General features: G+C 41.1%; 3 protein-coding genes and 1 long non-coding RNA gene across 5 annotated transcripts; 2 read left to right on the top strand and 2 right to left on the bottom strand.

Moving 5' to 3' along the window:
* The first annotated feature begins 360 nt into the window (after nt 1–360).
* Nucleotides 361–9,588, top strand: LOC116604827 (putative leucine-rich repeat-containing protein DDB_G0290503). Its single transcript, XM_048726094.1, has 7 exons — nt 361–5,780; nt 6,123–6,241; nt 6,327–6,385; nt 6,812–6,964; nt 7,734–7,823; nt 8,246–8,339; nt 9,241–9,588. The coding sequence occupies exons 1-7, from the start codon at nt 473–475 to the stop codon at nt 9,349–9,351; spliced, it is 5,934 nt and encodes a 1,977-aa protein (XP_048582051.1). The 5' UTR covers nt 361–472; the 3' UTR covers nt 9,352–9,588.
* Nucleotides 6,018–6,936, bottom strand: LOC116604829. Its single transcript, XR_004291255.2, has 2 exons — nt 6,797–6,936; nt 6,018–6,220 (listed from the first exon to the last, which is right to left on the bottom strand). It is a non-coding gene; the product is annotated as an uncharacterized LOC116604829 (long non-coding RNA).
* LOC116604828 lies at nt 9,435–20,227 on the bottom strand. The gene is made up of 10 exons (XM_032367763.2): nt 19,197–20,227; nt 18,884–19,102; nt 18,469–18,538; nt 18,103–18,235; nt 17,300–17,444; nt 16,483–16,559; nt 16,326–16,398; nt 16,044–16,130; nt 15,826–15,923; nt 9,435–11,185 (listed from the first exon to the last, which is right to left on the bottom strand). The coding sequence occupies exons 1-10, from the start codon at nt 19,305–19,307 to the stop codon at nt 10,027–10,029; spliced, it is 2,172 nt and encodes a 723-aa protein (XP_032223654.2). The 5' UTR covers nt 19,308–20,227; the 3' UTR covers nt 9,435–10,026.
* LOC5522370 (katanin p80 WD40 repeat-containing subunit B1) lies at nt 20,223–27,895 on the top strand. Of its 2 annotated transcripts, none has more exons than XM_001641927.3 (6): nt 20,223–22,205; nt 22,267–22,952; nt 24,993–25,202; nt 25,335–25,536; nt 25,854–26,176; nt 26,722–27,895. In XM_001641927.3, exons 2-6 carry the CDS (start codon nt 22,311–22,313, stop codon nt 27,157–27,159), a joined length of 1,815 nt encoding a protein of 604 aa, XP_001641977.2. In that variant the 5' UTR covers nt 20,223–22,205; nt 22,267–22,310; the 3' UTR covers nt 27,160–27,895. The 2 variants fall into 2 exon arrangements, with proteins under 2 accessions (XP_001641977.2, XP_048582052.1); XM_048726095.1 differs by having other exon boundaries at nt 22,264–22,952.
* Nucleotides 27,896–27,963: the final 68 nt, after the last annotated feature.

Genomic DNA, 27,963 nt, shown 5'->3' with positions numbered 1-27,963 from the left:
CATCTAGTACCGCGCCTATTGCAAATGATTACAATGCATCTAGTACCGTGCCTATTGCAAATAGTTACAATACATCTAGTACCGCGCCTATTGCAAATGATCACAAGGACATCTAGTACCGTGCCTATTGCAAATAGTTACAATACATCTAGTACCGCGCCTATTGCAATTGATCACAAGGACATCTAATGCCGTTTAGCAGCAGGCTGGGGATATTTAAGCTATCCTTTTTTTATCATTGTTTGATCAAATTATCGCATTTCCTTTAACCAGGCCCTTCAGAGAAATAAACAAATGAAAAGGTTAATTAAACTCTTTTGCACGTGCTATAAGGGCGCGCGCTATCACGTCATCAATTCTAATACATGACCTCATTCGTAACGAGAGCAAATTTTTATTTGCAAGAATGTAGCGCGGGTTGACTAAAAGTTCGCAAAGCTTTAAAAAAATGAAGCTTTCGTGAAGCTTACAAATGTCCTACAAAACAATCGAGGACAAACTCCGCGAAATGGAAAATCTGCTGAGGGAGAAAGAGGGGGAGATCGGAACAGCGAAGGAGGCGTTGGCCAAGTCGAGGGAGCGGCTGCAGAAGAAGGATGAGGAAATGTCATACCTCAACAGAGCCCTGGAGGAGTCGCTAAAGGACAAGAAGAAAGATCTGGACGACATCAAGGGGTACTGGGAGGACGAAGTGAAGCAAAAGGTGAGTGAGATTTCCTCGCTAATGGTTTCCTCTGAGGATGCATTGCAGTCTAAAGACGCGCAAATGTTTATACTTAAGAGTAGCTTTGAGAAAAAAATCGCGGAGCAGGAGGAGGAGATTTCTGCGCTTAAAAGATCTTTGAAGGAGATGGTTGCGCGTCCAAAGAGAGGTGAGTCAGAAGAAGCTAGCCTATTGTCGGAGATTGCAACAATGAAGTCAGAGTTAGCTTCATGTAGAGAGATAGTGAGAGAAGCGCAGAGCACTGAGAACGAGCTTCTGAGCAAGATGAACACGTACCGATCCATGCTGGCTGATAAAGAACGCGAAATTGAGAGTTTGCGCTCAGCTGTAGTGCTTGAAGATGAGCAGCGTGTCAGCGCGAGTTTTCTGGAACTCAACGCTTGCCTTGAGAGAGTAAAAGAAGAAAACCATCAAGCCCGAATGTTGAACGCCTCCTTGCAAAAAGCCCTGACTGAGAAGGATGTGACAATTGAAGAACTGAGGCTGTCTTTGTGGGAGGCGCAAAATTTCTGTGAGAAGGAGCGTCTTCGCTTAAAGCAGGCTAATGAAGAGGCAATAAGGTACAAGGATAGAGAGATCGAGGCGCTGAAGTCAGAGCTTAGTGAAGAGAAAAAACAGCTAGAGCTTGAAATAGAACATGTCAGAAGAACATCTATTGACACGCTAAGCATGAAGGAAGCTGAGCTTCAGCGCGTTCGAAAAACTGCCGCTAATTTTCAAGAAGCTGTTAAAGTAGATGATACCACCATAGATAAGCTTCGTGCCCTTTTAGAAGAAAAAGAATACGAGCTGTTTGAATCAAGAGAAAAATATCAACACCAGCTCAGAGAACAGGAAGCAAACTTTGAAGAAGATAAGCTGAATTTACAGTCACAGCTTGAAGGTTTAACGGCCGATATGGACAAGATTACGGAAAGTGTTAGTCGCACAAACGAAGAGAAGGACGCACAGATCGCTACGTTGACACAGAAGCTTGAAGATGAACGTGCAGCGGCTGCGGAGGAGATGCGTGACAAGACCAGATTTCTAGAGAAGCTCAGAGCGAGTTTAGAAACGGCGCTAAGCGACAACAAGAAGTTAGAAGACATGACAGAACAAGCAAAAGCAGCGTTGAAGGAAAACAAAGAGCGGTTGGAAAAGCAGACTGCTGAATTTTCTGAAGAGAAGGAACTTCTTAAAACACAAGTATCAAACCTTGAAGGCATTTTGAAAAATCTCAGAGACGACAAGGAAAGATCAGAGCAGCATTTCGTGAGCGAATTGGATAGTCTTCGGAGTAGGTTTGACAACCTCTGCATGGAACAAAACGCCAAAAGGGCAATCGAGGATAAGAAGGAATTCTTGGCTAAGCTGTCAAAGGAGAAAGAATATGCAAAAGAAAACAACGCGCTGAAAGACCAAGTGAGAAGGATGTCACTTCAGCTGGAAGAGAAGGAAAATTTGCTAGCTAGAACTTCCCAATCTGCGGAAAACCTTCGCAAGGAACGAAATGCGTTTGATGACGAGATAGAGACATTGAGGCAGATGTTAGCAGACCGAACACGTCGAAACAGCCAAACAGAAGATAAGTTGAGTGGCACAGAAGCGTGCATCTCGCAGCTAAAAGAGCTACAGGAGTGCTTGAAGGAGGAGAATGTATTTTACCAGGAGAAAATACGAGAGTTAGAGAAAGAACTGGAGGAAAGTCAAGCTGAAGTTGACGACTTGCAGTGTAGGTGCAATACAACGAACGACTTGTTACACATCGAGGAAGAAAAATGGGACGCAAAAGAGCGGGGCAAAGAAGCAGAGATTTTGGATCTACAGGCAAACCTTGAGGACGCTAAGAACATAATCAAGGACTTAGAAATGGAGTTAGAAGAGCGAGAACAAGAAGTCGTGTCACTTAGAGCGCTTCTCGTTGAGGCAGAGAAGCACAAGAAGAACTTCGAAGCGAAGGTAAGAAGAATTTCGAATGCATTTGAGCAGGAGAAGGAAAGCCACGATAAAGCCGAGAGCACAATGGATGAGTTGTGTAAGAGATACGAGAAACTAAAAGAAGAAGCATCGAACTTAAAAATCGTACAAGACAACAAAGTTGGCGAAGTCAAGAACTACTACTCCGATCTCCTGGATGCAAAGGAAATAGAATTGGACAGACAGCGAAAGAAGTACTCGGAGAATTTTAAAAAGAAAGAAGAAGAACTCGAAGCACTCAAGAAACAATACGTAGAACTTAGCACGGCGAGCAAAACTGAAGTCGATGAGCAAGTAGCCTACTTGAAGGAGGTGATAAGCGCTAAGGAAATACTCATTTCTGACTTGAGGCGGTCTCTCGAAGAGAAGACACAGTGGAAGGATAAGGAGCTGAAAGATTTAAATAACTCTTTCCAAGAAGCCTTAAAGAACAAAGACATAGAGGTCGATCGTATAAGAAGAACGGCAGATGATTTGGTTTCCCAGAAAAGCAAAGAGGTTGAAATGGTAGTGGGATCGTTAGATGGTATGATTAGAGAAAAGGACAACGAGATGAAGAAACGGCTTACTGCAGTGTACGAGTCGTTGAAATCTAAGGAACGCGAGTTGATGGATTTGCAGACCGAGTACGAAGATATAATCCGAGAGAAGGAAGAAGAGTTGACGATCCTGAGGAAAGCCTTTGACGAAAACATCCGAGAAAAAGACAACGAGTTGGAGCGCCTGCAAATGGAAAGAGAAGAGACTTTGGTTCAAAACGAAAAACGTCTTGCAGCTAAAGACAACACGATCGCACAACTTGAGAGCAAACTAGAGAAAGTGATGGAGATCAAAGAACTGGAAATAAGGACCTTGAAGTCTCTTGAACAAGAGGATTTGAAGGTCAGAGCTGCCGAGGTTCAGTTCATGAGGAAATCTGAAGAGCAGCTGAAAGAGTCAGTGCGTAAGATAGAATATGAATTAATGGCAGAGAGGAAAGCAATGGAAAATGCTCGAAACATTTTCAAAGCTAACATCGACAGTTTGAACGCTTCTCACTCAAAAGAGCTGGACAAAATCGAAGCCGAGAAAGAAGATGTTCGGAAGTCGATGCTCGAAATGTTACGATCAAAGGAGAAAGAGATCGAGAAGTTGGTCAAGTGCTCTGAGGAATCGCTACAAAAGAAGGAGGAAATCATTTATGGTTTCAAGGATTTTGTCCAGGAGACGGCGATAAAACACCGAAACGCAATAATGGAAAAGGAGCAGATAATCGATTGTCTAAACAAATCCTTAAAAACAGCATCGGAAGACATCGAGATTTTGCGTAGGGACATAAAGGTACTCGAAGACGCAATTGCGGAAAAGGTAAACGAAATTACGGACATGAGCGAGAGGCATAATCGGGAAAAGGAGCTTATCCTGAAAGAGCAACAGCAATTGCAAGACGAGATGCACAAAATGCGACAGAAATCAAAAGCATCTATACACGATATAGAGAACATACTAAACGACAAGGAAAAGAACCTTACAGATGTCATGAACAACCTGAAGGAAGAACAAGCCCAGCGGAAGCAGTTGGAGAAACAACTGGTCGATTCCTCCAAGAAGTTCGAGAAGGAAAATCAGATTCTGATGGAGGCCGATGAGCTTATCAAGACATTAAAGCTTGAGAAAAGTTCATCGAAACAACAAATTGAAGAGCAGAAGAACGTTTGCCTTAAGACCATAAGGGAGCTAGAGGATTGCAAAGGTTACATCAGAACACTCGAACATGACAAGAAAGGGATGCATCAAAACATTGACCGACTAAAAAGAGAGCTGGACAAAGTGTTGTCTGAGAGACAAGAGCTACAAGAGCGGGTATCTGAGTTGGAGGGAAAGAGCCAAGAGTTGATGTCCGCATCTAGGATGATCCAGCAGAAGTACGCAAAGGCAGGTAACTTGAGCTTAGTCTTGAAAGAACGCCTCGAGATGAAGATGAAGGAATGTAGCAATCTAGAAGAGAAGCTGGAAAAGCATAAGGCAGACTTGGCAGCTGAAGTGGCGAAGGCGAACAAGGCTAAAGCGGATAATGCCGAGGAGATTCGACACTTGTTAACCCAAAAGGAAGAAACCCAAGGCAAACTAAAGAAGGTCGTCGCTGAGTTTAACGAAAGGGCAAATGATATCGCAGAGCTTGAGGGGCTTTTGAAAAAGCACAAAGAGCAGGAGGCGGAGTACGAGCATGCGCTGACAAAGAGTTCAGATGAGTTGAAAAGTCAGACCAAGAAGACACAAGAACTTGAGGAAGAAGCCACCACACTTCGAGTCCAAAGTCAAGAGCTTCGCGCAAGTCTGGAGGAGCTAAGCCAAGTTAAGACTAAAGAAATCAACACTTTGCGGGCTGAACTCGGAAAATCTCGGGACGAGATTGCAAGAAAAAATGACAGAGAGAAGAACGCGTTAAGAGAGCGAGATCAACTAATGAAGGAATTGGCAAAGGATAAAGAATACTATGGAAACATCATCAAGACAATGGAAGCACACAATGGTTCTTTGGAAAAAGATAAAACTTCACTTGAAGAGAAAGTGAGAACTGCTGAAGAGGAAATTCGCCAGCTGGTTTCTCAGAAGATGGAACTTAACAGCTCCCTTCAGGCATCCAAGGTTTCTTTAGAATTCCTTTCCGAAAGAGTCAAAGAGATTGAAGTGCTGAATTCTGCTTTGGAGAAGGAAAGAGACCAAAGAGAAAGAATGAGAGATCAAAGTACCGAGTCTGAAGCAAAACTGAAGGCACAGCTAGACCAACAACTTAGGAAGATCCATGACCTTGAGAGGGAAAATTCTCGAGTAAGTCAAGAACTGAAAAATGCTCAAGCTCACATCGCACAGAAACAGAAAGAGCTCCAAACGTGTGAAAGGTTCACACGGGACGCGAAGGAGGAAGCGCAGAAGCTCAAAGACATGCTGGAGAAGTCGAACACTTTAAATAAGGACCTGGAGGATTCCTTGATGTCATTCAAAGCTGGTGTCCAAACAGCCAACGAGGAGAAGAAACAGTTGCAGCAAGACAACGAGGGTCTGAAGGGCGTGGTGCGGGACATGGAGGTCATGGTCAGGAAACTACAGGCGAAAGAAGGTGTGTACAGTCTTTTTTTTTTTGCACGTCCCTTGAGCCATGTTAACACAAGCAACTTTTGTCGTGCATCAGCTACAATTTTTTTAATGATTTAATTGGACCCCAAGTGCGATCGGTGTTGCGATGAAAATCAGGTCGTACCACGCGACAAAAATGCTTACACTACAAAGGGTTTGCGCGTTCAATGTTTTTCGTGCATCATTCTTTCTTTCTATTTTCTCATTCTTTCCTTCTTTCTTATTATCTGTCAGGATGACTGTCCGTCTGCCTGTCAGAATATCCTTCTGTTTGTGTACATATCTGTCTGTTATACTTTATCTAACTTCATTCTCCCATTTCTAGAGAGTTTGGACAAACAAGGCTATACTATCGCTCACCTCAAAGACAAGCTAAACCTCGAACGTCAGCAGTGCGCCTCTCTTCAATCCAGGATCAGTGAACTTGAAGAGAACAAAGCAGATGTAAGCAGTTTTCATAGATACTCGTGGATTTATAAACTTCTTCCATACATTTTATGCATGTTCAATATTTTTTTCTATCTTATAGACCAAAAGCAAAATGGACGAGCGACTGAAGTTGACTGAGAACGAGATTTCAAACTTGAGGTACGTTTAAGACAGAAAAGGTGCGAACCCAGGTTTTTTGGAACGGGGAAGGGGGCACTACCCCTCCGCATGCTCGAAGATCCAGCGTACTTTGCGGGCACTTCCAAGGTTTACCACAGTGTACGCTCTTACGCGGCGCTGACCTTTGGTAGCGCACGCAAAGTACGCTGGATCTTCGAGTATGCACACTGCGAAGTAGTGATAACAACGACCTTAATGATAATCACAATATTTCCGTGGACGGAAACAACAATGTTTAAAAAAATTGATGATTTAATCGAGGACATGGACTTTTACATTTAAAAACCCAAACACTTATGTTCGGTATTGTTGCAGATCTTGTTTTCGTATTAGTTTTTTCATAAGAAAGTGGAAGCTATCAGCATTCATTTAAGCACTCAATAGCTTTACCTTTGATGTTTACAGAAACATGTTGAACGAGAAGACCTCTGAGCTCTCTAGCCTGAGGCTGGAGAATGGAAACCTTGAACAGAAGATGAGGGATGCAGAGATGAAGATACATGAACTGAACAACAACATCAAGAATGAGGCCCTCTACCAAAGCACCATGGCTAGAAAGTAAGAATACGGCAAGGACAAGGTTAACAAGCAAATATAACAATAACAACGGTAATAACATTAACAAAACATCGAGTGTATAATAACAGCGACAACAACAACCACCAAAAATCAGCAACATTAACAATAGAGCCCTCTGCCAAAGCACAAACGAAACGACAAACAAAATATAATAGGAATAAATACCTCAAAGCTTAATGGCTAGAGAAAGTAAATATAAAGCAAAGACAAGATAGGTATAACCAACAACAACGGTTATAACATTAACAGCAACAAAACATTGAGTTCATAACAACAACAACAACAACAACAACAACAACAAGCAACAAAAACAACATCATTAACGACAAAAACTAGCAAAAATATCAACAACATCAACAACCAAAAGAAAATATCAACAACATTAACAACAACGGCAACAACCAACAAAAATATCAACAACATTAACAGCAACAACTAAAAACAAAGAAGTAAAACCTCTAAGCACCATGACTGAAAGTATATAGCAAAATTACAACGATTACGACAAAAAAAAACACAGACTTTCCACTTCTAAACACGGTGAACTTCATTGTGATCCCTTATCTATCATTACACTTTTACAGTACAGGGTCTCTAGGAAGCTTATAAAGACCATCCAAGTAATATAAGGGAAAATTATATCCACGACGCCAGCGACAAGACGCCAGCATTCTTACATCTCAAGCATTATTTGCGGTTCTGTTACAGGTGTTGTAGATCTAAATCATAATATAATACTTATTGACAGAAATCACGAGCTTGAAATGGAGATTGCTCAGCTGAGGTATTCCAAGAGAGAAAATCGCCCGTCAGCTAACGTCTATCAGCCTGGATCGAGGTAAATATAGCAGGTGGCAAGGACAATATGATGACACATACACGACAGGGAGGAGGCATTTGGATGTGGCAGATTCTATACTTATTCATACGAGCGGAACAAATAAAACCTAACAGTGATTATTGACGGTTAGGAAAAAGCATGTTAATAAGCTACTCTTTTGGTATTATTATATTTGAAAACAACAACGGTCTGTTTGCAGAAACTTCAAAATACCAATCCACAATTGAAGTGTGATTGAACGCATCTTAGTCATTCTTGCTGACTCAGAATTTTGCGCTCAATGCCCCCTTAAAGCTCCAGTAAAAATATTCGCAATATATTCCATTTAACAAATAAGGTATTTTCTAGCCAGGATTCAAAGTGTCCATAGAAATAAATGCTGTTGAGTTGGCTAGACCTTGTGTCGTATGTTTTTATAGGGATACAGCTGGCCAGGGAAGGGTGGAGACAGACAGAGATCGCCAATACATGGACAATGTTTCTTTGGATAAGATTCGCAACGCACAGAAACGGGTAAGTAGAGGACGAAAGCGAGGCTTTTATACGATCGCTTGTACTGGATAGAACTGATTTTCACGACCGTGAAACGAACCGTCGTTTTGGTCGTATATGTCGTAAAGGTCGTCCCATCGAGTGTTTCCATATAGTCGTAAGGGTCACGATGAATTTTTTGCAGACGACTTATACGACCCTTACGACTATATGGACACTATATGGACAGATGGACACCAGGCTTTAGTTTGCAGTAGACATGGAATGCGACCAGAGGTGGGCAGCAATTTTTCCATTTACGAATCGTTAGTTTGTACTTAGACAAAGTTATAGTCTGTTCACACCTTAAATTACGATGGGACGGTGAAGTTTGGTTAATTTTTTAGTTCTTAAGGCTATCTTCATTTGAAGCGAAGCATCTTGAACAAGTTAAAGCCCAGTTTATTTCAGATGTATACACCTATTTCAAAAATGGCTGCACCCATGCGAGAATCCATGTGTACTATCCCGCGGTAGAACAAGAGTTCTACAGCTTTTGAAACCTGGATTTGTATTTCATTTACGTTTCTTTGTTGTTTCATTGATACCCTCCCGTTTCTTTGCTTATTTACTTTATACCCATGAAGCACTGCGGGTTACGTTAGACAGATTTTCCGAGTGCAACCTTATTTGAAATAGGTGTACACTAGCTTATGTTTATTCAATATGCTGATCTAGAAGGAACCTGCGGCTCCATTTCTGATATCAGAAAAAGACTTTCCTTTTCCCTTTAAGTATGGTTCTCAAGTATAAAACTCAAGACAATTTCACTGATATCGTCTCCGTTGCTGTTGTAAGCGCAATCCTATTGGTGCTAAGAAACATTTCCAAAATATCATCTTATATGCCCATATTGAAATGATTCTTCACATCTCTTTTTCAGGCCTCGGAACTCGAAAGCCAGCTTGAACAAGAACGCCACGAGCGCCTCAAACAGCACGCGGAACTGGCGAGAGTCCGGGCCGAATTATCCGTCGCTAAATCCCTAAACTGACGAGCCCCTTATCAGCCTTCAAACTCATCATAAATATAACACCTTTATTTTGCCGTACATCTATCTATCAATTGAATCAGTCATTTGAAACATTTCATTTCATTCGGTTATACATGGACCACAAAATTGGAAATAGCGGCTCGCTTTACAACAATCTATCGACTACTTGATACGATCAAGCTATTTACATACTCAGCATAGACACAGATCTTAATAAACTCAATTTGGGTCGCATAACAGCCAGTGTTGTATATACGTGTCTTATTTTGTTAAAGAACGATATTGTGGAGTCGACGCTTCAATGTAGCGAGGCAATAGAAGCGAGTCAATATAAGCGAGCAATCGTGAGTTACTTTTAATTAAGTCTTTGTATTTCGCCCGAGACTGGCGATTCCTTCGTTTACGGAGGATTGGGTCGAGTTGATGATCGAAAAGCATGCTGGGAAGATTTCAGGGGACGCAATTTAACATGCCGTTGTAAACATGTGGACTGAGAGTTCACAGTAGAACGCGCATCTTAACTTCGCATGTTACCCGTCACGGTAGCAACACTCATGGCGATAACGGAAGCGTATGCTCAGCAAAGACAACCGCCAGGTTTAGCCGCAGTTTTTAAGTCACTTGATTGTTAACACAAACAGTCCCTCGCGACATTTGCACGCAAGAAAATGTAGTCTAACTGAGCATTGTTATAATAACCTTGCCGTCCCCTTCATTGACGTCAGCCTCACTTTCCTGGGCGGAGCCAGAGTTGAATGAACCACCCCCTCCAGCGGATCCCGTAGTTTCGCTCCCTTCAATTCCGCCTCCGGAGTAGCCGCCGCCACCGCCCGGGTGAGCCATAGCTGAACCCCCTCCGCCAAATCCACCGTTCTCCCATCCACCTTTTCCACCATGCTGAAACGCAAGTGCTTCATTGTCGGGATAAAACGATGTACCGTTTCCATAGAAACCCGCACCGCTTCCTCCAAGGATTGTTTTAAGCGGAGTCGTGTTCCGCACGCTTCCTCCGAGACCGTGATTCCCACCGTGACGGGATCCCTGTGTCGTTGTCTGTCCAGGATCGCCGTCTGTATAACCGGGAGAATCAATCCCCGCACCCCCACCCCCTCCGGCTACGACCAACGGTGTAAGTGCTGATGCCAATGTTACAAAGGTCCCGCCACCACCCCCACCAGGACGATCAGGAAAAGAGTCTACCCAAAATCCTTGCTGTCCTACAAGAATCAGCAACACGTTACCTTCTGTAAGCCAAAACTCTCCCTTTATCCTTGCGCCCAGACCTCCTCGTTTCAAACCCGGGCAACCAAGGCAGGTTCCGTTTCCGCCGGAAGCACCAAACGCCTCTATGGTGTAGCTCCCTGTACGAGGAACCACCCAATGCTGTATTCCGTTTTTAAGGACGACTTCACCGTCAAGCGTAGTCCCCTTGTACCCGTCTACTGAGGGCGGCCCTGATGGACCTTTTGCGCCAAGGCTGGTAAACGTGAAGGTTTGGAGCTTTAGATTGACCACGACTGCGAACATGAATCCAGTGGTTTTAATAAGAGCAAAATCCTCACTCCCCAAGGATACGGTGGCGTCGTTTATTTCGCATAAATTCTCGTCTTGGTTTCCTCCGTTTTCAAAGTTTACCGACAAGCACTTGGCATTCAAAAGACATGCGTGTGCGCATGACAAGATGTCCGAAGTCTGAAGAGTGGCGATCACGTGATTAAGGAGTCTATGATGGTCCCGGATGTTGAAGAAGGATGACTGTGATTGGTCGGTACGGAATAACCCTGAAGACAGGCTTATTAACAGGGCTGATAAAAAACCTACTGCCCTCATTGACCTATAACAACAATAACAATGTTAATAAAGAATGTCGATCACCCATTTCTTTGTTTTTGTTTATCATTGAAAATACAGCGGTTTGCTCTCAAGGAAACTTCAAAATAACCATCCACCAATGAAGTCTGATATGCTATTGAATATATTTGATTGAAATATGTTGGTTACTTGCTTGAATAAGCCGATGGAAATGAATGCTTTGTGTGACTCGCCATTGAGCAGGAGTATAAAATAGCAAGCCAGTACACTCGCGCATCACGTTCACACCACGTACTTCCTAAGCTTTCCTCTTTTTTGTATTTCTAGACATAAGAAAAACGGACTTTCAGCCTTTTTTTTGCTTCTTTACGTAACGAAATATATACCTGTCATTGGTCACTTGAATCAACAGCGAACTGTAATCAAAGCGCCTATCTTTAAAGCCGTGATCCGGCAACGGCAATAATCAAAGCACTATATATTGACCCATAAAACAGAAATGATAAACTCGGCACGTTCTAAAAGTAAGCTATACAAAGGCGAAATGAACTTAATATTTAATATAAAAACATTTTATATTTATTAGGCAATTTTATTCCCGCAAACAAAATCACCAATCAAAAATAGATTAGAATAACATGCATATATACCTGTTATTGAGGCTTTAAAGTAACTCACATTCAATTTAATTAAGATACAGGAAGTCGTGCAGATGGTAATAAGTAGCAGAAAAAAATTGCGCATTTTCATTATTATTTGGTAGACTTTAGGTTGGTGGAAGCTATACATCATTTCTGATATACACTCCTTTTCAAGCATGTTACTAACTAGGGGTAGGCGCAGGAGGCATGCGCATCCCCCTCCCCTCCCCAGCTGTTGTTCACTTATTGTTGTGTTCTGGTCTCATCCTCTTAAAAATGATTTTTTTTTCTAAATTCAAATACATTTTAGAAGTGTAACAGGAACTGATCAATCAAAGAAGCTATGAAATTTCCTATTGTTTTAACCTCAGTGACATTCGCAAACCTATTTCACATATTTCTTATTTTGATTGTAACACGATTAAACACTGCACTCACAGTATTGTAACACTATTGTAATACCAGGTACAGTTACCACGATTAGGCTCAATAAAAATAATTCTTGTTCCGGTTTTGTGTCTCTAAAAATTAACGTCGCTAAGCAACACAAATTATTTTAATTTTCTAAAAAGAGAAACGAGCAAAAACGAAACGACCCAGGCCAAAGCAAAGATCAGGCTTTAGCATAATACTTAAGCGCTGCTCTTAATTTAATATAAGTAATAAACTGTTTCGCAAAATCTTAAGAAAAGGGAATAATGTTTATATGGTAACGACCAACGTTTGAGTTCAGCAAAAAAAAACTTGTTTGATTGGATAACTGGTCTTATTCGCTTCTCTCATTTATACACAGGAGTAGAGATCTTTTTGTTGTATTAAATAGTTTGAACTTCAGATCAACTTACCTGATTTTTCGCAACATTTCCGCACCCACAAACAGGACACCAATTAGATTAAAGCAGTCGGTCCTTGGCGAAAACGACACAGTTTTGGTCAAGATATGCCTAAAAAATGTTTCCACTCAATTTCACTCATTGATTCGGACAATGAGATGCTGAAGCCGATGCTGTTGAAGTCCTAATAATTTCAGGGTTGATTGTTACTAGAATGTATGCACAAATGACATTAAAAATGTTAAGATCGGAAGTGGATTATATAACGTTGGGAATTTCCAGCCGCGGTCTCCCGTTTCTATCGCAACCAATGAATCCAGTTAGATAATAGCTACAGGAGTAGATCGGCTTAGAGATACGCGATATTTTCATAGTTTAAAGTTAAAAACTTGAACTTTTAAATACTTTTTCAAATTGTTGCCAAGGAAAGGGTTTGGTGTCAACGCAGGATGGAGAAATATATATAAATAACAAAGGTGTGTCGATATGTCTAAAGAGCGCTAATTATGAAAAGCAATATCTATAATTGTTGTACCCAATGTCGATGTAATATATATGGAAACAGGTTTTCCCTTAAAGCAAGCTCAATCTAAACCCTTTCATTTTAAAACATTATTAAAACGGCGAAACACGACATTTCAACAGCTCTTTGCACTTTTTAACTCAGTAATGCGTAAACTGTTTGTACTAGATGTGACAAAGATGCGAGAAATCGGAAGGATCTATCGCATTTGTCAGATATTTCATTCTATATTTACAGAAGAAAAAGGCTTCATTTGACTTTTAGTTCCCCGGCATTACCGCACTAAGCGACCATTAGAAAAATTGAACTTAAAGGGTTCATGTCTAAGTGATTGGTGCAATATACCCTTTTCTTTGTATCGCAGCTCTTTTTATTAGAACAGAATAAAATTCACTTAGAATTTCAGAACATGCAAAGAACCTACTGAACATGCTGGTACCTTTACTATAAGCGGTTATTCAGCGGCAAATTCATCTAGACAGAAAAAACCGCATCAATTTTCTTTCTGAAGTAATTTATCCCTTATTTTAAATACGACTGTTTCAACCAGAACAAATCTAAATCTTCTGCATTTTCCCTGCTATAAGAGGCGTCGGCGACCATAACACTACAACTCTAACAACAGTCTCTTTGGTTTCTATCGCTGGTTATAAAGCCACCTCGTGAGCTTTTTATTGTCTTACCCGAGGTTTTCTGCCTGCGCAGAGATGATATCTTGCTTTGTTGGATAAGGACTATGGCGGAAAAGACGTTCGAGTGCTTCTTTTCCAGCGCCTTGGAAAAACTATCTCTTCTTTCTTCCAGTTGTAGCCCCTTTGTAATTGTAATTTTTTTAAACGGATAAGTCCCAAAAAATCAATTTCTACCTTTCTAAATTACTTTATGGCTACCTCTATTAAGCGGCCACCGTTCACGGTCCCGGGATTGGCCGATGGAATTTGTAGCAACTTTATTCAGAATTGTAGCGATATGCTGCACAGGATTAAAAATGCGTACTGGGATACATAAGACGCACTAGGATCATAAGACGCACTATGACTTATAAGACGCACTGTGATTCATAAGACGCACTTTGATTCATGAGACGCACAGTGATTTATAAGACTCACTGTGATTCAAAAGACGCACTGTGATTCATAACACGCACTGTGATTCAGAAGACAAACTGTGATTCAGAAGACGCACTGTGATCCATAAGACGCACTGTGATTCATAAGACTCACTGAGACGCACTAGAATTCATGAGATGCACTGTGATCAATAAGACGCACTGTGATTCATAAGACACTTTGTGATTCATGAGACGCACTGTGATTTATGAGACGTACTGTGATTCATAAGACGCACTGTGATTCATAAGACGCACTGTGATTCATAAGACGCACTGTGATTCATAAGACGCACTGTGATCCATAAGACACACTGTGATTCATAAGACGCGCTGTGATTCATAAGACGCACTGTGATTCATAAGACGCACTGTGATTCATAAGACGCACTGTGATTCGTAAAACACGCTGTGATTCATAAGACGTACTGTCATACATGAGACGCACTGTGATTCATGAGACGCACTTGAATTCACAAGACACACTGTGATTCACAAGACGCACTGTGATTCATAAGACGCACTGTGATTCATAAGACGCACTGTAATTCATGAAACGCACTGTGATTCATGAAACGCACTGTGATAAATGAAACGCCCCGTGATTCATAAAACGCACTGTGATTCATAAGACGCACTCTGTTTCATAAGACGCACTTGAATTCACAAGACACACTGTGATTCATAAGACGCACTGTGAGTCAAAAGATGCACTGTGATTCATAAGACGCACTGTGATTCATGAAACGCACTGTGATAAATGAAACGCCCCGTAATTCATAAAACGCACTGTGATTCATAAGACGTACTGTGATTCATAACACGCACTGTGATTCATAAGACACAATGTGATTCATAAGACGCACTGTGATTCATAAGACGCACTGTGATTCATAAGACGCACTAGGAATCATAAGACGCACTATGACTTATAAGACGCACTGTGATTCATAAGACGCACTTTGATTCATGAGACGCACTGCGATTCATGAGACGCACAGTGATTTATAAGACGCACTGTGATTCATAAGACGCACTGTGATTCATAAGACGCACTGTGATTCATAAGACGCACTTTGATTCATGAGACGCACTGCGATTCATGAGACGCACAGTGATTTATAAGACGCACTGTGATTCATAAGACGCACTGTGATTCATAAGACGCACTGCGATTCATATGTAAGATGCACTATGCTGCCATGCAGTTTACATGAACAAGAGAAGTGTTAGTATATTACTCCCCCTGTGGCTGTGCGTCCAAGTACAACACTATAAATAGACACTGCCTTCTACAGTGGTATACTTCAATGTCCCACATCACAGGCTGGTTACAGCGAGATGTGCAAGAAGGGACTGTAGTCATCCGAGTCACGTCCACGTGACATCATCACATGACAGTGGTGATATTATTATTGCCACCAGTAACATCACTACCCGATACTGTCGTTTATGACGTCATCTCAGATGATGAGGTCACAATCATCAGCAGTAAGTCCATCGTTATTGGTAGCTTGTCTGTCAAGTCTGGATTTTACTAATGAGACAGTTTCTAACCAGTGTTGGAGGGTTCCTAGCTGATTCACTTGGTCATTCAGTGTCACCAGCGCCTGGGTTAGGCTTGCAGCGGATCCCCTCTTTGCGTCTAACGGTATCTAGTGAGATAAAATAATTGAGAGTTAGGTGATTATGCACATTTCTTAGAATTTAAATCCTTTCTAAGCATCAATAGGCAAGCTATTGCAAGACAAGGGAACATACATGTACATACTAACCTGTAAAACTGGTTTTCTGATTGACTTTTCAGGTAGTGATGGCAAGTTCAGTGTTTGGATGGGCTCAACTTGTAGGAAAGGATGCAGCTGTTGATGGGATAAGAAAAAAGAGACATAAAATGATGGTGGTGCACACAATGTTTTTAATAAAACACAAACCAGGGTTTCACACTCTGCAAATACACACACTGTAAAAACCCTCACCCACTGGACAATCTAGATTGGGGAGAGAGTGGAGGGGAGTGAAGCATCTTTCCATGAATCAGACTTTCACTTATATACCTGAGTATGGATATTCTCATCAACAAGCTGATTTGAGTAAGAATCAATTTCTTTAGTTTCTTCTTCAAGCAATCTAAGAGAAGCAAAAAGATATGTTATAACCAATTAATCACTGAGGGTTTGTAAATAATAATTAAAGAAAATGGCCAGTGCATACCTTTGTTGCTCTTCAAGCTCTTTTTCAAGGAAGGCCAATTGACTACTTTTCAATAACAACTCCTTTTCTAAGATTCTCTAAGAAAAAAAGACAGTTTAGCAGGGAATGGGTGACAGGCCAGAGATTGTGGGTATGCTAAAAAAGCGATTACTAAGAGCAAGAGAATCAAAACTAGCTTTCCCATTTAGTTTACTTATGAAATGTATACCTTACTACACTTAATTTTCGTGCATCAAAATTTTGCCATTTTGAGATGGCGATATTTCGCGACACTTTATTTTTGCGATTTTCCTATTTTCGTAAAAACCAGATTACTTTATTTTCGAGATTTCGCGATTATGGGATAATAAAACCATGCAAAACAAGTGGAATTTAAATGTGCTGTAATCATCAAAACTGGAACAATTTGAAACAAAGAGGCGTGGGCTAAGTTTAGTTTCATAAAAATCTATAAATACAAGTCCAACTCAACCCCTTACCATACTCTATGTACATTAGATGACTAAATAGACAAAGTGTTTCCATAAAGCCTATTAAACGGCCAATATTCCCACAAAGGCTTCTTGTGTACTCACTTAATTTTTGTGCATTCTAATTTCCATGACACTTAATTTTCATGTCACATTATTTTTATGAAATTCAGGAAATTAAAGTGAGGAGAAAACTAAGTGTAATAAGGGTATCTGATTCAAAAAGGAATTCATGGCCTACAAGTCGGCTTTACACTTAGTCACCCTTTTGACTCAAGACATGTTAAAGGGAGCTGTTTGGTGGGGAAGGTGCTAGCCTCCAGGCTACTACAGCAAGAAATACTCACACTTTTTGCCTCAATCCCATGGTAATTGCTTTTACTTTTTGGAGCCTTTAAATCATCAAGCATATGAGAAGTACTTTTATTTAGTTGCATCAGATGTTGTTGGATTTCTTCTCTGTGTTTCTCAGGAAATGTGCTTAGAATACTCCTATGAGGAAAAAAAGGGTCTAAATAGTACAAGCCACTGATCACTTTTTGTTATAGACTCTAAACTCTGAAACAAAAAAGTGCTTAAGATCTAGAACATCGAATGCCAGCTTGAGCACATTAGATCCCTTGTGCACACTGTTTAACAACAGCGTCACATCCTCAAGAACATATGAGACATTATGAAAAATGCTGTCCTAAACATACGTGATGTTGGTAGGGAATGATTACCTTCCACATTATTTATTTATTTATTTATTTATTTACCAATTACAGCCTACCCCTCACATTTGAGGATTATTGGCTGGGTTTCTAAGCACTGTCACTGGGGGTGGTCACTGCCAGAGGGTTTATTGCGTCCCCCAGTGGTTCTTTTACGTCCCTTCGGTTCAGATTAATGTAGTGCAGCTTGAAGAGACGGGACCTCCGGTTTAGTGTCCTTATCCGAGAAGACTGGAAACACGGGAGAATAACTTCAACTCACTTGTGACAAATTCGACTCAAGGCAGGAACCAGGAAAAAATCCCCAGTTTGAGCCAGGATTCGAACCTGGGCCACAGCGGTGAGAGGCCGACGCGCTAACACACTAGGCCACCCGTGCTTCCATTATGAAAGCTAATAAACTAGTTCTGCAATGACACACAAATCTGCTGTCTTACGGGATTGTTTGTTCAAGCACTTGTCTGATGAAGTCTTTTGAAGGAGAGGATAATGGTTGCCACTTGTCATAAGTCTTCTTGCTCACTTCTATGTCCCTTATTCTTTCAGACACATTACCTGCCAGAGCTGAGACTGTATAACAACCATGCATAATATTAGAGTAACTCAAACATTCAGGCATACATAGCATAAGAGTCACTTAAACAACCATGCACAAGATTTTGGTATTCTTGTGTTTGGCTATGAGCGAGGCAAAACATCAGACCATCTACCACAGGAAACCCAACAGAAACCCCTCTCCCCCCCCCCCCCAAAAAAAAAAAAGCAAGAGACTGGCTGAACTTTTCGCTCTTGGTATAATCTACCTGTTGCGTGATCTCTATCTATGTCTTCAGAACTGCTGGCTCGTGTTGAAGATGATTTCACTTTTTCTGCCTGAAACAAGGGAGTAGGGTTTAATAGTAGAACATCAACATAGCAATATCAAGCAAACATCAGGCGCGCACTTAGGGGGAGGGCGGAGTATGGATGCACCCCCCCAAACACAAACTCGTCCCATTTGCTATTATTTGGCTGAACAGTTCATTAGTTGCTTCAAGATCATTTAACTTATCCCTTAGAAATGACTTATATCTTGATCTCATTGTGTTTAATTTTCATTTATAATGAATTTTTTGATAATATGTGTATAATATGTGCAATAGAAGTCAGTGAAGATCTAGTTATTTTAGGATACGTACTTTCAATGGTTCATATCCATCCAGAATCTTGGAATCTTACCTTCGCTTTCTTGTTGTTCGCGCGCTTTTCTTCAGTTGACATTCGTCTCCTGGTAGTGGCTTTCTCAACATCTTCGTGTTGTATTTGCTCATCTGAAAAGTTCTGCTGCAAAGCATGTTCGTCTTCTCGGCCTGAAGCAGCGGCTCGTGTCGCTCGTTTAGCCCTTTTGGGAGTAATTCTTGTCCGCCTTTTTGGCGGCATTCTTCTGAAACTTTCTGGCTAAAAATCAACCGGTTGGGTAGATGAGAGAGCGCCCGCAATATGCAAACATCGCTAACTAAGGGGTGTGGGGTAGGGAGGATGGCAACTTTACCTTTGTCTTCACCAGTCGAGTCATGAAAGCATTTTTAAACACATATCTGCGCCCTGAAAATATGAAAATGCATATGGGAAGAGCTTTTGTTTGAAAGATATCTTGTTGCATTTAACAAGAGAATAATGTTTGTGTTGTATTCCAGCGACCCCTAGGAGAGCTCTCCCCAGCCCACGCTCGACCGTCGCCATTTTTTTTTTCACTTCCAAACTACAAAAATTGCAGTATGTACTACTATTAGAAATTTGCCATCACTGGTTGACTGAAACACCCCAAAATGAGCTGGATCACTAGAGGAATGAGTGCTCTACGCACTGTTGGGGCTTGTACGCTTGGAAATGTTTCTGGGTTGCTAAATTCGACGTCAAGATTCACCGGTTGTCGATTGCCTACATTGCAAACATTTCGGTTTATACGGTACGGTATGGAATACCAACCGAAGACTCTACAAAGAAAAAGAAAGCATGGGTTCCTGCATAGAATGAGTACAAGAAATGGAAGAAAAGTACTGGCGAGAAGAAGAGCAAAAGGGCGAAAGTTTATTGCACAGTGAATGAAAACGAATAAGCTTGCTCACGTGGTTCAGTTGTGATATTACTTAATACATTATGTTGTGAGCTCTCAAGTTTGTTTTTAAATGATGTTTATTGCAGAAAGCCTGATTTGACTGACAATGACGTGAAATGGGAAAGGCACTGTTTGCTTAATATAAATATGTTATATTGATAATGACTTTGATCTCTGAGAAGGAAGTATAATGCGCTGCAATCTGCCAGACTATCTGAATATCGTTGGTGGTATCTACAATGTGCTTATAAAATACTTGCCTGTCTTACTGTGCCAATCAAATCTACATACAAGTGTTTGCAGTCTGGGTCTGAGATATACTGGTGGTATGACTGTTACTAGTTCTGGGAGAATGAATAAATTGTGAACAAGAAGGCTTGTTTGACTTTCGCAAAGTCTACAGTACAGCTTGCTCCATCACTGCAGGGATTCAGGGCCGTAGAAGGGGGTGACGCACTGGGGGAACACGCCCTCCCCCGAATATTTTCAAAAATTATATGGAAATAGGAAATAACCAGTAGGGGCATGGCTGTGCCCCATAATCTGTATCTGTATTCCCCCCCTCCCCCCAATCTTTCAAGGCCTCCTACGGCCATGGATTTCATGACCCTGTGAGTGATGTGTTGATGGTGATCACATACAGATAATGCAAATCCAGTAGGATGGTCACATACAGACAAGCAGAGGTTATTCCACTTATAAAATTCTCCTATGCAAAGTCTTTCTTGGTAAAACCTGTGGAGCCAATAGGCCATTCCAGCTACAAGTTCCTCAACTTAAAATACTGCGCACACTTAAACAAAGCATGCGCTGCATGACTGCAGTTCAGGTAGGTTTCCATGAGTGAGCGCTCATGTTTATAGCTGGAATAGCCTATTGGTTGCATAAAGTTTCAGTTCCAAACAGAGAAAATGATGATAGATGGGGCAAAGAAGGACTGGAACTCTCTTTTCTTATGCGTGGAGCCAATAGGCCATTCCAGCTATAAGTTTGGAACACGTAGAAACCTACCTCAACTACCATAATACAGCGCACACTTAAACAAAGCCTGTGCTGCATGACAGTAGTTCAGGTAGGTTTCCATGGTGTGCTCATTAGCCAGAATGGCCTATTGTTTGCATAAAGTTTCAGGCCCAAACAAAGAAAATGAGCATACTGTAGATTGGGCCATGAAGAAATGGAACTCTCTTTTTTATGCCCCATCTATTGTTGTTTCTCCTTTAGGTGATTGCACACATGTTCTGCTCCCCCCCCCCCCCCCCCCGTTTATTCTGAATGTTAGGTTAGCATGGTTTGTAGCTGCTACCCTGTTGTGCTGTGATCCATCTCAACATCCTCTAGGAAACAGAACTGTATTATGAAAACAGAAAATGATAAATGTCAAAACAATTCTTGAATCTTTTAATAACATTCAGTGAGGTTAAATTAAGTGTGTATGTTAACACCTGGTGGTGTAAATTGATATTTCTTTTTTTCCACTAGCTAAGTTTGATAGGTCATAGTGTTTGTTTTGGTGCGAATAAATATTTCCTATTAAGTTATTAGTCTTTGTTGTACATTAGAATTAAAAGCTTCTATTTCTGTAGGTTTGATTAAAGTAATAGGTGTTTTGGAATGCACATACTGTGTGCAAACGGATTTTTTTTAAGCAATGAAGTTTTTAAAAATATTATAATGCTGATGTTGGTACAAGTATGTCTGTTGAGATTGCATGTTTAACTGCAATGATGTTTTATTAATTGCATACATTACACCTGCCTTAATAAAGAGCTATTCAAACAAATAAAATAGGATAAGCTCTTTTAGCTATTGCAGCAGACTACATAATTCAAGTAAAAGAATAAATTACTTCACTTAATTAAGGACTTTCAAATATGCTTATATTCACAGGCTAGAATAAAAGTATTAACTGATTAAACTGAAGCTTTCAATTTTTTTTCTTTTGTAATCAGTATTCTGTGTCAATTTATAGAGACGAGAAGTTGAAACTATCACTGTTATGGCTCAGTTTGCGATAGGTGACATGTACAAGAAAGGCTAAAATGACTTATTCAAAATGAGCTAATTGCTATAGAGACGTCGACAAAAGCTCAAGAATTAATAATTAGTTTTGATCACATGACCACGGATGGCCAATCGCATTACTGAACTCTGCAAGTGGGATGATCCAACTTCTCCTGATTACTAACGCAAATATGCGATGAATTACTGTCGGAAATTGGTTTGATGTCATAGTAGAGACATATCGAGGAGATATTGTTCAACATTGAGGTTTGAATTGGAGGGATACCGTTTTCCTGCCTTTTTCATGGCACTTATCTCAAAGATTAAGTCCACTGGAGGAGAACATCTTCAAACTTTTTAAAACAAAAACAGGATTTAAAAAGATTCTCATATAGAATTCTAATCATGTAAAGTTGAATAACTAAAACCCTAAACAAGGTAAGTCACTCCTGTTGTATTTCAAATTATGCACCTTTCTAACTTTCTGTTTCTTCAGCAGAAAGAAGTCAACGCAAAAGCTGATAACAGGAACTTGCTTTGAATATGAGTGTCGAGGTACAACACCAGGCTCAACTTTCTAGTCACAAGTGGAATGTTTCTTGTCTGGAATTTAGCCCTAATGGGTTATTCTTAGCATCGGGAAGCTGGGATAAGACTGCGGTTATTTGGAATCTTTGCACGTTGGAGCCATCGTTGACGTTTAGACACCACACAGAGCCCGTCACAAGTCTTTCATGGCAAAAGCTGACGTCAAAATCAGAACTGGGAATACTAGCGACCACTTCATCAGATAAAACCGTCGCTTTATGGAATTCCGATAATGGAAACTTACTCAATAACCTAACACACCACAGTAGCTGGGTTCTCGGCTCGGACTTCAACAATGATGGCAAACTCTTAGCATCGGCTTCTTGGGATAAATTTGTTATCATCAGCGATGTACCAACTGGAAAGCCCGTGAACACTCTTGCGGGCCATACTACAGGAGTATGGACCTGTGCGTTTAATCCTGAACGGACCGGGGACATTCTTTGTTCGGGAGCTGATGATGGCTCGCTGAAACTTTGGGATATTCGGAGCAATTCTGTGGTCATGTCGCTTGTTGGTGGGCACGACGACCGAGTTAAGAGTTGTGCGTGGTCACCTAACGGGGAATACGTTGCATCCAGCTCAGCAGATGGAAGGGTTGGTATCTTTTTTTTTTGGAATGGTTTAATTTTTTTTTCTAACACACTTTATAGAAATACTGATAAAAGGATATACGCATATCTTTTTTTATAATTTCGTAATACATGAATACATCGATTGGTTTAGATTAGCACCGTCTTTTGGACCAACTTTCATTGCCACCAACATTAACTATTCTACCACCACATTGTCATCTTAAAGTTATCTTTTATGAAGTTATTAAGAAGAAATGTTATTTGATAGTTATCTATTTTTGATTAATTCCTTTTGAGCAGCGATTTCGACCAGTCTGGAATAAGCTTTTAAAAGTCATTGGAGTGGAAAAGTCTTATATACCGGAAAACTGTCGTCTTAGAAACTTCTTGCACTCTTCAACCTCCAACAGCTAATAAAGACCTTTAGCAACAGAAGGTCAAATCCCTGCGTCTCGCGATGGGATTATCACTTCGATTAATCCACACTTCCAATAATCGATATAGGTGTTTCTAAGACAATTCAAGTTATTCAAAATGCCTATTATTATTTTTGGAGACCTGCTACGAATTGTGTTGCGCAAATAATACTCATTAAAATTAGAATATTCACCAATGAATTGAATAATTTGAAACCTTAACCAGCGTTTTTTTGAAAAATAATATAAAAACAAATTACACTGAGAACGCATTATTCTCCACTTAAAATATAAGATAAGAAATAAACCATTCTAAAGAGTTATATGGAGGTGAATATTTTAAAAACAAAAGGTACCATAATGAGACAGTGAACATTTACATGGAAACACTGTTGCGTTGGTTGCATTGCACAGTGTAACGCCTTTCTAAGTTTGGAGAGTGACTAATAGTTAAGCCAGCTTACACGTCAAGCTTCATCATCCGAAAGGGAAAGTTTCTCCCTGAAAAAAAAAAAAAAAAAACAATCCCACAACAGTGAAGGGCATCGTGAGGAAAGTCTGGATGATGGCGCATTATTAGATTGTTTACTTCATGAGAAGTATAGAATTTTCTTTTACTGCCACTGTTTTGTGGTTAAGATCTCAAAACGCACAAAAGAAAAAAAAAACGTCCAGAGTTCTCAATAGATATGCTTTTTGTAAACAAAACTATAAAGCATAAGCTAGATACTCGGGTATGTAGCCAAATCCGACAAAAAACGCCCCGTGGAGATACTGCAAAGACATACCCTATTTGTTTTTTCGGGAGTGGTCAGATATTTATCAGAGAACCCCCCCCCCCCCCCGGGAAAAATTAAATCAATTTTTTCAGATTTCGCCCCCCCCCCCCTTTTCCCCCCCACACACACACACAAAGAAAAACCCTGGGTACGGGCCTGTGAATGTCGCTGTCTATTGAAGCTTCATTTTGCCCAGCTGGTAGTAAATTTGCAAACAGGTCGGTAAATGAATTGTACATTTTTAAGGATATGTTTGTGCCAAAAGGATCAGACCCCCTGTTCGCACGAATAGGGGTCCTTGGTGTTTCATGCGTGCAATGCTCACGTTTCTCGCCACAAGCATGTCATTTCTAGAGCATGCCAAATTTTTATTTTCAATAAATATATTAATATGTATTCATATATATATATATATAAATCTCCTGATGAGTGGGCAACCACGAAACAGGCTTGTAGAGATGAAACGGTAGTCCGCGTGTTTTTTTCCTACAAATATATTTGGGCTAAAAGGTTGTTCTAGTGAATTAATTCATAATTTGTTCGAGTGGGTGATTGATGCTTCTCAACAAGTTGCTCGTCCGTAAGCTTAATGGGTTTGCTTTTTTTCTTTTATTTTGATTGGTAGTCCGCGATTGACAAGTAATTAATGCCACTTTGTGGACCCGAATTACTGGTAGCCCTGTGTACAAACAAGCAGCTCCTTGCGTTATCTTGTATCTTGTTCCCTGAGATCGCAGATAACACTGAATAAAAAATTAAAAAACCGTAGCACAGTCTTCTTCCCCCAGGATCGCATAGGTAATCATATGGAAATAATCTCAAAGGGCTATCTTATTAACGTAATACCCTTCCTCCCCTGGATCGCAGGTCACCCTGTGGGAGCCTCGTCTTGGTACAGCATTGAGTAAGATCCGAGCTCACGAGGACGCCGTGACGCACGTGGAGTTCTACCCGTTCGTGTCGACGAACTCAGTCCCTGTACTGTTCACATCAGGAGGGAGGGCGTGCCGGGTGTGGCATCCATTCCGTAAGCGCAAACAACTGGAGAGTATCAAGCCGCACAAAGCTGGAGACGAGGTAAGATAGATAAGTAGGTGAGATGTTACAGTTTCCAGACACTTTCTAAGGTGTTTTAGTAAGTTCCTCTACCTTCTCCAAAGGCGGGTCATGTCCCCATTTGTGGTTAATGTGAAGTGGCTTGTGATTTAGGTTGAGGCGTTTAGCATCTCCCCAGACGGTACCCTTCTCGCTACTGGTGGCAGCGACAGGAATATTGTGCTGTCTGCTTTGGAGATATCCCTTGATGAGGTGGATGCGCTGCCTATAGACTCCCCAGAGAAGAATATCAACCATGGCACGATGCTATGGAAGAAATACGCGAGGAAAATAATCGAACACACCATGGCGATAGGTAAACACTTTTTACGCACCTGTATCAATCAATCAATCTTTATTTATTTTTTATTTTATTTTATTAGCTTCGCCACAATAGGCGGGGTAGCCGCAACAGCATGGCCATATACTGCCGACCCCCGATCTATTTTTCGCTTTTATTTCACCGGCACAGAACTGTGCACGTCCAAAATTTCAGCTCTAGCTTGCGCAGTTTTGCTGGCTGGCATCTTTGGCTCAGACCCCATCGTTTTGGAATATCACAGGTATCCCTGTTTCCAGCCTCTTTTAGACCATTTAGGAAAACGACAGCCATGATGCTATGAATCTTTGCAGATTCAAAATCAGTTATTCCTGATCTGGACGGTTCGAGTGTCTCCCAGAACACAGCCATCTTGGTGGAGAAGGCCGTCCATCGACAGGAAAACCCGAAAAAGATAGAGAAAGCCACCACCCCCACGGCAACACCTGCTCGCGGCGATAAGCTAACGGCGGAACCGGAAGTGATTTTGCAGCAGCAGATCCGAAAGTTGAGGCCAGGTAGCATGCTGGAGCCGGGAGGGCAGGAGACATTATCGAATGAACCCACGCGACATGTACCCCCTCCCAGCCCGTTTTTGAACAGACAATTGAAGGAGGCGCGTCAGCAGTTAAGGAAGGTGTGTATCGTACCCATGTGGTCACCCATGTCGGTAATGTAAGCAAGATATGGGCAGCCTAGTCCCAGGCCTCTTACTTTTTCTGATTTGGTTTTCCGTGGTCGGTAAGAGTTGTGACGTCACAGGAAACATCCGAAACCGGTTATGGTCCGTCATCTTGAGATAAACATGCTGTTTGTTAAAGTTTTCTAAGCACACAAGTCAATATGTTTCCATAATCTTATTCAAGCGAGTGACTAAGCAGGGCCGTAGCAGGGGTGGGGCACGTGCCCCCAATATGACCAGTAGGAGCGTGGTTGTGCCAAAATATTTTCTTAATGTTTCTAAATCGTGCCCCCCCCCCCCCCCCCCCATATTTCGAGGCCTGCTACGGCCTGCTGAGATGCTCAATTTTGCTTTAAAAACACTTATTAATCTAAAATAAGAAACAGGTGTCTGATCTGCATCCTTTATTATTCAGGGGTCTACTCATTGAATAAAACTTTGTCTCTATCAATATGTTTTAACAAAAAAAAGTTTCATTTGAGGTGTGTATTTTATTTAAGGTGAGCAAAACGTCGTCTACAGGGAGCGGCGAATCACGCAACAGCTCTGAAACCAACGGCTTGGATGGGGTCGTCACCAACACTTCAAAGCAGGCCAACGGTTTCCATAGCGACTCTGACGACGGAGTGACAATTGCCGTTGAAAACTCGTTTTCGACCAATAGGAGCCCGCCCTTGATAAATGGGCGTTTCTCTCGCCGTGATCATAAGGCAGTGAAGGTGCAGTCCTCTGCGCTGCACCGTGATTTTTCCATCGGGGAGGGGCAAGGGTCATACCGGCGAGCGTCCAATGCTTCCAGCGGCAGTGACCCCATCGGAACCATCGTAACAGTAGATGACGAATCCGGGGGAAGCGTGAGCAGTAGCAGCTACTACGCTGATATTGACGATCAGGAGAATGAATTCGCTCGACGCTTTCAAACCGTACACAGGTTTTGAGTATTGTAATGTTTGTTTTCAATAGAACCCAAACACAAGCGCGATACAAGTGGGAATCGGTCAAACACAAGCGCAACACAAGTGAGAATCGATCAAACACAAAAGCAAGCGAACAAAATCAAGCAGTTGCGTTCTCTTGTGCTTGCGCTTGGGCCTTGCGTGAACAGCGAAACAGCTTTAGGGTTTCACGAGGGCCACGATTCACTAAACTACCATAAAAGAGAAGCCGGATGCTAATCTTGGAAGTCCCACAAAAGTTTTTATGGCCCCATGGACATATACACTTTCATGCTACAAAAATAATTTTCTCTAATAACTATAACTATATATAGTTAGAAATGGTAGAAAAGGTTTATATTTTATTTCACATAGAAGCTTCATTCAAATTGTAATGCCCATAGCATTCAAATGATCAATAACCTTCCTCGCTTTAGCGAAGCTGAGATTGCGATAAGAAATATACTTTATTTCTGTACTTGGCTCACCCAACACTTGTTTCCTGTTCCGCCTTAGGGCTGGGTCATGTCAGAACAGGGTGGGGCACACGGAATAAGGCACCGACATAGGAAATATGTCGTGTAGGAAAACACGACAAAAAAATGTAAATAATTTCCTCTGAGAGTCAGCTAAAACCTCCAGCTATTTCATTACTAATAGCATTTTAAGCATGAAATAAATCAGATACAACACTGTTTTGTAAATGTCTCTAGCAAAATAAAGTTCTTACATACACGTTTTTTTTTTGTAAATAAATGTGACGCAGTGTTTATATGAGACTGATAACTTCGTTTACAAAATTAATGA

The sequence above is a fragment of the Nematostella vectensis genome, chromosome 4 (genome assembly GCF_932526225.1).
Source record: "Nematostella vectensis chromosome 4, jaNemVect1.1, whole genome shotgun sequence".
NCBI classification, from domain to species: domain Eukaryota; kingdom Metazoa; phylum Cnidaria; class Anthozoa; order Actiniaria; family Edwardsiidae; genus Nematostella; species Nematostella vectensis.
Note: the sequence above shows the minus strand (reverse complement) of the source record. Positions and strands in the feature narration are given on the sequence as shown.